Here is a 9,782-nt window from a genome sequence, read left to right on the forward strand (position 1 = left end):
CTTAGAAAAGGTGCAAGACCCCATGATGCCTTCCCTCAACACCAAGCAATACCACTTCTGCCCAGAGGTGAGTTAAATCCTGAGTTACTACTCAATTGTTATATATATATATATATATATATATATATAATCCTCACATAAACTCAATGAATACACGAACCACCCCCGTCTACAAAGCATAGAAAACTACAACTACCACGATTTGCAAAAGATTGGAAGATAGCTCAACAGCATAGACAACATATATAATACTCCTATACATGCATATATTCATAGTGTGATATAACTACATGCATAGAAAACAATAGGTAAAGAATGATCAACATGTAACTTGCCTTGGTTCTGGTTCAGAAAGTCACACTCCTGACAATAGCTCGTGTCGCACTCCGGACAATCTACACGTTTCACACAATTCAACAAATCAATCATCGAAACACGAATAGAACCAGAATAAAACCAACAACAAGAAAACCATTTTTGAAACTCAACAACAGAAGCTTAACAGCACCTAAATCGCACTATGGTCACAACGCAAAAAGAAACACTCGATTCCGATAAACAGTTTGAAAGTTACGACCTCCGGAAGATTTAATTTGAATTTGGACAAATTCAAATTTAAACAATGCAAACCAGAAATTTTGGTACTGTCATGAAGGACTGATTTTGTGAGTGCATAGGAAAAAGAATTACCTAAATTGGACTTATAGAATAAAAGATATAGCTAGTTGAATTTTAGTAGGAAAACTGGAAAAAAAAGAGCAACAGAAAACGCCTGCGCACTGTAGCGAACTCTGTAGAGGCTCCTGTAGCGACTTGCCACATGGCGGTTCTTGATTGGCCGGGTGCGTGTGCTCACCCAAAACAGAGGAAAACGACGGCGGTCTCGGGCGTTGGCGGCGGCGCTCCTCCGGTGGGTCTCCGACGAAGGCGAGGTGACGGACGGGTGCGGAGGTGAGTGGCGGAGGCGGTGGTGGTGTCGGACGGCGGCGAGGTGGACCGTGCCGGCGGCGGTGAAGACCTGAACGCGGCGGCTCCGGCGGCGGCGGTCGAGCTCGTTCCTCTCCCTCTGCTGCGTTTATGGCAACACAAAGACGTCAGGCGAGGGCGTCTTCGAGCAGGGAATCGAGTGGAGCAGGCGGCGCGGCTCTGCGAGTTCTTACGGCGACAACAGCGTCCGGCGAACGACAAAGCTCTGGGACGAGATCCAATCGCCCCAAGCAGGGCGTGTGGCAACGGGGAAGATCGGGACAGGGTGTGCGGGGTTTCCCTGGGGTCCATTGCTCGCGTACGGAGTCCCTGGAGCACACGGAATCAACCAGGGCACGAGAGCGATCCGGGCTCGGCTTCAGCTGCATGCGGTGCGGTGCCCGGCTCGGGGAAGAGGACGAATAGGCGTGGGGCCCGCTAGTCAGTGGCTGAAGCGATGCGGGTCGGGCGAGCGGCGTACCGCTTCGCTGCGGCTTAGGTGGGCTGCGGCTGTGCGGGGTTAGGTGGGCCGCAGTGGCTGCAGTGGTGTGGGCGGCGCTGCTGGGCCGGCTGGCTGGCCGACTCGCTACCTTTGTTTAAACACAGCAGCAGAAAACAAAATAAATAAAATAACATACACAATATAAAATCTAAATAAAAATAGCTAGACACACAGTAAAAATATACCTATAGCTATAAACTACAGGAAGACTAGTTCCAATACTAATGCAATTTTGGAAATTCATTTTGATGCAAAAGGCCACACAAACAACAATAAAACAGATAAGTAAAATATTTTTGGGACTACTAAAAATACCAGGACATAACAGAAGAACATTAAATAATATTCTTCACATTATGAACATTTTTAAAACAGGGGAGCAGTCATGTTATCTCCACTCCAAATAAATTGCCTTTTGTTGCATAATGATTTGAATATTCCGAAAAAGCAAATAATGGAATAAAAATATGATATGCATCTGTATGATCTATTAACATCCTAATTTAAGAAAATTGGGATGTTACAGCTAGTTAGGAGCTCCCCTCAAATAGGTAAGGAAGAAAATAATTCTATACAGTGATGGGACAAAAAAATTCAGAGAAACGCACATTGCTTAATTAGTAAAAAGTTATATAAAGAGAACAGTGTCAATTTCGTTCTTTTGCAGGTGTCTATACAATATGTGCATATTTGGTTTTGGAGAAAATAATGATTATTCACCTAAATACCCAATTGAGCTGGGCCTGCCCACGAGCGAAAAGGGGAACTTTTCCTACTTTTAGATAGGATATTTTGTAGTAGATAGGAGGAGAAGATATGAAGGATAGGAGAGGGAGATAAGGAAAGGAAAGGATAGTATGAGAGAAAGAGAAGAGAAAATAGGAGAGATGAGAAGAGAAGATATAAGGGCATCTTCAACATCGACTCTCAAACCGTTCGCAAATGTTCAGACCGCGCGGTCTGGACGTGTTCTACTATCCAACGCCGTCCTGTATCGGTCCACAGGTCGGTCCGGATGCGCCTTTTCCAGCAAACTGGAGACAAAGTGGGTGGGGGCTTTGCGGGCCTCCGGACCGCTATCATGCCTGCTCCTGACTACCATGGCCCACCCAAAACTCGCCCGGGTGCGTTCCCGCTCGGTGCTAGCTGCCCACATTCATGCCGTTGTAGAGTGGCTGCTCCACAATGACACCGGCCCAGAGCGGATATGACCTCTCACTCGCACTAGCATTGAAGCGGCGTGCAGGCCGAGAGAGTCGGCTGCGCCTGTTTAATGCTGGAGCGACGTTTGTTGTACATGATGCGACAGATATCTACCACGCCTGTTTACCGCTTGTCCGTATGTATGCCGTCATTAAGCAGGCTCATCCGCCAAGGAACCAACTCCGGCACCGTGCATTGACTCACCCGGACGGTTGGCCTCATTAGAACCCACTATTTAAAGGCGACCACAACCGGCTAAACTCCACACCACAACACTTCCGCTCCACATCCTCCTCCTCCCTCGCACCGCACCCACCATGACCGCAAGCTCTAGCGCGATGTGGCAGAGCATGTCATCGGAGCAGAAGCACGAGGTGGCCGCCCTTGCAGCCGCATGGCAGACCCACCGCGCATAGCTGGTCAAGCACAAAATGCCGACCAGCTTGCGCGAGGTCTCTGACGACGACCCTACAGGCTCCGAGGATGACACGGTGCCGGACCCTGCGCTGCTGCATGCCGGACCGGCCATGGAGCATGCGCACTATGACGTCATTATGGCGGAGGGGGAACAGCCTGAGCCAGCTCTTATGTTGGCGTTCCGACAGTCGCAAGAGGAGCAGAGGTACAACATGTTCGTCCTCGAGCAGCAGCGGCTGACAAAGGGCCAAATGTAAAGCAAGCGCGCAAGCGAGGCGGCCGTGGCGAACCTGAACTTCGTTGCGGAGCAATGGGCGCTATATGAGGTCGCGCGTGCTCAAGGCGCCGCTTGAAACGCAGAGCCGGCACAGCTGGACGCGACCGCGGCCGCACACGCGCTGGTGGTCGAGGACTCTAACATCGCCAGCTGCACATCCTACGCGTCGCCGTCTAACTTTCAGGGGCACATGTGGCAGGTGGATAGCATCATCGACCTCACGTCCACCGACGCCGACGACGGATAGGTTGCGGACTACTCTGAGATGAATAGGGCATGAGAGATGGCAGGGCATTGTGTCCCAAGTGGGCCGGTCCATCTCCCATGTTCTACTCTTCCTCGTCGGAGACCGCATCTCCACTTGACTGGTCTTGAACCCGCCACTGTTCATGGAGATGGCAGATGAAGGACGTGGTTGCCTATGTGACGCGGTTGCCTATGTAGAATACAAAGGAAGTGGGCCACGAGGGCGCCATAGAATAGGTTTAGGGTCCGGCCGTTTTTTAATGAAAAATATTCAAAATGTAATGAATTTCATTTGGTTCATATGAAAATCCGTCGTGTTTGTATGAATTTCGTCCGGTTAGTTGAGCGAACGTTTATGAGAGCAAATTTGCGAATCAGCCTTGGAGATGGCCAAAATAGAGATAAATAAATAAGAAAAACGGTCGAGATTGTATTATTTTCCATGGCACGTACGGTACGTATCCGATTGGGGCCGGTGCTTCTGGATGTCCTTAACCGGGTCGAACAGGGCTGGTTATAAGGCTCGCAAGATAAATATATATGATCATATACCACCCTGATCGCGTCTTCGGTAGAAACCCTAAGTTCCAATCTGGTCGAAATAAAATAGCCGGAGGAAGAATCGCCGGAAGTAGACGAGCATCGAGGACGAGCTGGGCGAACGGAAGCAGATAACTATCGAGGAGATTGGTCCGGCGACGTCCATGGCCGAACCCATATCTTCCGACAGATTGGAAGTTGTTGACGAGATGGACATAGGCAAATCAGCCCAAGAATTAACCATGGAGAAGGAGGAGATGGCCGCTGAGGAAGAGAATTTTGCTTCATACAGAAGTGCCTGGGAATCTAGATGGGGACCCGAGGGGTGCGGTTTCTTCGAAGACACAAGTGAGTTGACATGCATGCACTTTTAATTTTCTTTAGGTAGCTAGTTTTCAATTCCTCCCGTCCTCTTACCTTTGATTGATCGAACTTCCTTGTACAAGCGGGAAGGGAATATATTTGGCTAGTTCATGTTTGATTTCTAACACATGCTTCTCTTTGGTGCTTGCATGCAGCGCAATTGAGCTCCATGCATTTCACACACTTGACACCTAAACCCAGCTTAGACGATGCTATCGTCGCGGAGACCTTGCAGATCCTCTCCATTAAACTGACAAAAATTAAAGGTGGCTTCAAATTGCCATTGTCTGTGTATGGTGTGGTTGCTGCTCGGGACAGTGTCGATAACAGTCGCAACCTTCTCTTCGCGCACAGTAGGATAACGCCCCAAAGAATCAGGCAACACGTACGTATAATATCTTTGCTTTTATTTTTTTGGGGGTATATTTCTGCACATGTCTCCCTGAGTTTTTTTTTCATCTCTTGTTGATTAGTAGTTAACGGGGTGATTGACGAATGCTTGCAGAATCCATATTTGCGCTTGATTGGGCCGTCTCGTGCAATTCTCTGCAGAGACCCTGTTCGCTTTGAAATCCAGCTAAAAGTTGAACGTGGAGCAGTGTCTCGAGATAGAGCATTGATCAGCGCAACTCGTGATTTCTACGCTCGTCATCCTGGTGTGCATACCATCTGCTTTGAGAACCGCTTCTGCAAAATAGAGTTATGCGTCGAGCGGCTTGTGGAGACGATCCAGGCCACAATCTGCAGTGTTCGTGTTGTTAAACAGGGGACACGGCAGCGTGTTGAAAGTCGATGCCGAGTTTCTTGCTCGACAACATCATACTCACGCAAGATCATCGATGGTAAACCTACTTATGTTGCTAATGCCCCGTCTGGTGAAGTCGTGCTGCTTGATCGTTTTAAAAAAGCAATGCCCAGTGGTTCAGATGGCTACCTTGATCTGTCGAGGCGTGTGGTCTCTGTAGAACATGAAGGCAGCCTGAAAGTTGTCGTGCAGACTTGCTCGTCATTCGGTGATATCATTGCAGAAGGACATGTCTCCTTGGCATCCAAATATTTTGGCTTCAGCCAGAAGAAATTTAACGTTGATGATGCTGAGCTGGAGATAACCGTTGCTTGGTCCCTCCTTGTTGTGGACAAGGACGATATCGTGAGACCGGTGTTTATTTGAAACCTCCAAGCACTACACACATGGAGGCAATTGTTTACCTAAAGACGTCAGCCGGACAAGACCAACCAACACTGTTGGAAGTCTGCCGAGGGCATTTTATCGGAAGCTTGGCTATATACTCATCCCGTCTCAAAATAAATGTCTCAACTTTATACTAACTTAGTGTAAAATTGTACTAAGGTCAAGGCACTTATTTTAAGACAAAGGGAGTATAACTCATGTTGTGTGATTCGATTATAACCTTAAAGTAAATATTATCTGCCCTGTATAACTCCTATGTTATCCGACTATTCTCAGTTATGTTGTGCGACGGACTTTTAATTTGGAGTCTGATTTTGTGCATGGGCCTTGTCTGTTGTTACTTGTCACTCAACTTTTTATTCTGGTAGCACTTTGAAAAATTCAAAATTCATTGTACTGTAACCACACGGGAAATACTTTTCTGCTTTGCAGAAAGATTCGAGACTTGCCTCTTTCAATTGGACATTGTTTTTTCATACGCCTCCTGGAAAAGTAGGCGGGAACATATCAAAACATAGTTCGTAATACAAAAGTTCTCGAAAATCAAATAAAAGAAAGATGAAAACAAACGTAAGCAATCCTGGCACAGCACGTGCAGAATGCTCCCTCTAGGAGACAACGAACAAAGATTGGTAAAAAAAAGGGTGCCCTAAAGATCAGTCGCCTCGCGAGCTGTCCAATCTGATGAATTAAACGATTGAGGATTATCTACTACTACTGCAACACATGTTGAGTTGCAGAAAATTTCTGTAACACCGGTTATGTTACATTTTTTTTTGCAAACTAGGTCAAGTTGCAGATTATTTTTGCAACATATGTCTTATTACAATTTTTTTTGTAACAGAGAACTTATTGCGATTTTTTTGCAACATAGGGCTCGCTGTTTTTTTTTGACAACAAAGATCTTGTTACTGTTTTTTTGCACTAAAGACCTTGTTGCAGAAACTCGTTGTAGTGGACATTGAGCAGCAAGAAGCGACCATGTCGGCCGAAACATAGGCTGGTGCTCCCTTGGGACGGCGGGGTCATGGTGGACGCAACTTCCCGCAATGGACGTAGACGCTAGTGCTTCCCCGGGATGGCCGATGCAGCTTGAGTACGGGCGCACCGCGACGGCCGACGCTCATGGTGGAGGCAGGCGGCAGCGGCGGCGGGTCGCCGGCGTGTTGCCGGCGGCGAGCATTGGTGGTGATGGTCGGAGCAGCGCGAGGAGGTGTGAGCTTGTCAGAGAGCTCAGGAGGAGCACATGTGACGACTGCACTCAATGGAATCCAGATCCAGATCCCGCAACACACCAATTGTTGCAGTGTGAAGATTGCAACAACAACTGAGTTGCAAAACTTAGTCTAGTAATACGTTGCTCCTAGCTATCTGATTAAATCAGATCCAATGGCCAGGGTGGCGGTAGACACACGCATTGTTATCCGTTGGGCGATACTAATCCTTTCCCCCCAAAATACTACCAGCCGCTATATAAAAGGTAAAAGGAAGATAGTACTCCATCCCTTCCCGTCTATAGGTTTTATCTTAAAATTTTAGTTTTTCCGTTTTATAAGTCTCAATTTGATTGTCTCCTTATTACATGTTCAGATTTTAAGGTGTATTAAATTGTTGAAAGCAAGGATAAAGAAAAAATTGACCAATACATGTAAAAGTTCTTGGTCATTTATTGTTTATGCATGCATGCATTGCAGTTACTAATGCATTGATAAACATAACTTTGTGAGAAAAATGAGTGCATTAATTAAGTACTTTTGTAAACTATAAAAATTATTCCACCACTCACCATCTATCTCGGTGAGATTTTTAAATTGCGCCCTGTAAACCGGAAGGGAGGACGTGTTTTGCCATCCAACGCAGCCATGCATCGGTCCGTCCGGACGCACTTTTCCCAACAAACCGGAGAGAAACTAGGGGAGGGGTAGCGTGCGTCCGGACCGTTGCCGCCACGTCCGCATGTGACTAACTTGGCTCACAAAAAAAACCTCCCGCGCCCGCACACTTTCCCTTCCGAAGCCAGCTGCCAGCATTCACGCCGCTCTAGAGCGGCCGCTCTGCATTGACGCTGTCCTAGAGCGGACGAGATCTCTCGCATGTTGTCGGCATTCAAGCGAATCGTCAGCCGAGGGCACTGCTGATACGTCTCCATTATATCTACTTTTACAAACTCTTTTGCCCTCATTTTGGACTCTAATTTGCATGATTTGAATGGATCTAATCCGGACTGACGCTATTTTCAGCAGAATTGACATGGTGTTATTTTTGTGCAGAAATCAAAGTTCTCCGATTGACCTGAAAATTTACGAAGAATTTTGTGGACTATATAAAAAATACTGGCGCAATAATTAACCAGAGGGGGTCCACCTAGAGGCCACAACCCTGGGGGTGCGCCTAGCAGGCTTGTGGCCCCCCTGGACCTCCTGATGGAGTCACATACCTAGGGTAGGGTCACAGACCCGATCTAAGTACCCTGCCCGAGGACACCCTTAGAAGAGATCACCTTCCAGTCGACCTACGAGGGACTCACTCGACTGACTTGAAGGACTCGACCACGAAGACTCACTCGACCACCAGAAGGTCAAGTGGCACTCTGCACTGCAACGGTCTGTAATTAAGTAGACTTTATGATAGTAAAGACACTTTATGTGGGGCGTTACCAGTAACTCCCCGGTCTTAATGTACCTTAAACCCTTCATTACGTGGGTTGGTTGGGGACCTGGCGCACTCTATATAAGCCACCCCCCTCCACAGGCAGAGGGGTTCGGCACCCTGTAACTCATATACACATAATCCACTCGACCGCCTCCGGGCTCCGAGACGTAGGGCTTTTACTTCCTCCGAGAAGGGCCTGAACTCGTACATCTCTTGTGTTTACAACCTCTCCATAGCTAGGACCTTGCCTCTCCATACCTACCCCCACTCTACTGTTAGACTTAGATCCACGACAGTTGGCGCCCACCGTGGGGCCGGTGTTTTAGCGATTTTGTGGAGAAGTTGCGATTCTTCCGAGTACTTTCATCATGGTGGCTGCTGGAGTTTTGGTCGAGGGTCGAGAGATCCGTCTCGGTGCTCTCACCTTCGTCGCCGACGACTCCGCCTGGCTCCAGGAGGCTCCACTCGACGTCGATGCGCTCCCCGTCCGCAGTGAGACGCATTTTCACGCATGTGTCCGCGGCGTTCTGCTGCGGCAACCGTCGACCCCGTATCGGTCGACTCCCCCATCGGCCACCCTCCCGGTCTCCTGCCAGCTTAAGCGCTCGGGCCGGTCGAGGCTTCAGCGGTGGGTGAGGCACGCGGTGGCTCGTCAGACGGCCACCACCCAAGTCGCGGCGATCGAGCCCGACGAATCTCTCTACGGCCTGTTCGATCTGTCGACTGGCTCCGTAGAGACTGCATCCGAGTGCGATAGCAGTGATCCAGCGGCGGAAATCCTGATGGTCGACGGGCCCCGCAGTCCCCCTGGCTTCGCCCGTGATGGTGGGGCAGGCGACGGAGGCGACCCCGCACGAGACCACGAAGAGTACCAGCCCGAGCCACTCGACTCTCTGCAAAGAGAGGAACTTCGCCGCAGGAACGTGGATGCCCTGCATACTCCCATCGCAGGAGAAACCCCCGAGGCTCGCGCCTTGGAGGAGGCACGTTTGGCCAACTTGGCCGAACACGCTCGCTTGGAGAATCTTCAGCGAGCACTCGACGAGCGCGCGCGGCAACGAGTTCCCGACGCCAGTCGACGTCAACTCTTCCCGCCGACTCAGGTATATCGAACCCCAATCCAGAATTTAGCAGCTGCGACCCGTATAGCAGAGTCCATCCAGCCCTCTCAGTCGGAAGCTGGCAGAGGCTTGATGCAGATCAGGGATCTGCTCCGGGCAGCAGGAGATCAGAATTCAGCCGTGTCGCAGTCGCGCAACAGAATTCACAGTCGATCCGTCGCTGCGAATACGGTTCAGTCGGCTCACAGTCCCAGATCGCCTCCGCGGCGTGAAGGACGCGAGAATCGGCGAGACCAATATGGAGACCGACACGACCGAGATGATAGGCGTCGAGTGCCCACTTCCCCTCCGAGGGGTGGGTCT

At 49.3% G+C, this 9,782-nt stretch overlaps 2 protein-coding genes across 3 annotated transcripts; one reads left to right on the forward strand and one right to left on the reverse strand.

The window, feature by feature from the left end:
* Positions 1 to 335: 335 nt before the first annotated feature.
* LOC123190703 (serine/arginine repetitive matrix protein 1-like) lies at positions 336 to 1,330 on the reverse strand. Of its 2 annotated transcripts, XR_006496505.1 has the most exons (3): positions 1,161 to 1,330; positions 857 to 1,069; positions 336 to 395 (listed from the first exon to the last, which is right to left on the reverse strand). XR_006496505.1 is itself a non-coding variant. In XM_044603401.1 (2 exons), exons 1-2 carry the CDS (start codon positions 1,276 to 1,278, stop codon positions 356 to 358), a joined length of 462 nt encoding a protein of 153 aa, XP_044459336.1. In that variant the 5' UTR covers positions 1,279 to 1,330; the 3' UTR covers positions 336 to 355. The 2 variants fall into 2 exon arrangements, 1 of the variants encoding a protein (XP_044459336.1); XM_044603401.1 differs by having other exon boundaries at positions 857 to 1,330.
* A 2,843-nt stretch (positions 1,331 to 4,173) lies between these two features.
* On the forward strand, positions 4,174 to 5,953 carry LOC123190704 (uncharacterized). Its single transcript, XM_044603402.1, has 3 exons — positions 4,174 to 4,499; positions 4,670 to 4,899; positions 5,020 to 5,953. The coding sequence occupies exons 1-3, from the start codon at positions 4,316 to 4,318 to the stop codon at positions 5,683 to 5,685; spliced, it is 1,080 nt and encodes a 359-aa protein (XP_044459337.1). The 5' UTR covers positions 4,174 to 4,315; the 3' UTR covers positions 5,686 to 5,953.
* The last annotated feature ends 3,829 nt before the right edge of the window (positions 5,954 to 9,782 follow it).

The sequence above is a fragment of the Triticum aestivum genome, chromosome 2A (assembly GCF_018294505.1).
Source record: "Triticum aestivum cultivar Chinese Spring chromosome 2A, IWGSC CS RefSeq v2.1, whole genome shotgun sequence".
Classification (NCBI taxonomy): Eukaryota; Viridiplantae; Streptophyta; class Magnoliopsida; order Poales; family Poaceae; genus Triticum; species Triticum aestivum.

Bases quoted from the DNA above. Each gene is read 5' to 3' on its own strand.
- LOC123190703 (XM_044603401.1), bottom strand. From the start codon at position 1,278: ATGGACCCCAGGGAAACCCCGCACACCCTGTCCCGATCTTCCCCGTTG. The intron at 396-856 runs GTGAGCACACGC...TGAAACGTGTAG, and splicing joins GTCGTTTTCCTCTGTTTTGG to ATTGTCCGGAGTGCGACACG.
- LOC123190704 (XM_044603402.1), top strand. From the start codon at position 4,316: ATGGCCGAACCCATATCTTCCGACAGATTGGAAGTTGTTGACGAGATG. The intron at 4,500-4,669 runs GTGAGTTGACAT...GCTTGCATGCAG, and splicing joins CGGTTTCTTCGAAGACACAA to CGCAATTGAGCTCCATGCAT. The intron at 4,900-5,019 runs GTACGTATAATA...GAATGCTTGCAG, and splicing joins CCCAAAGAATCAGGCAACAC to AATCCATATTTGCGCTTGAT.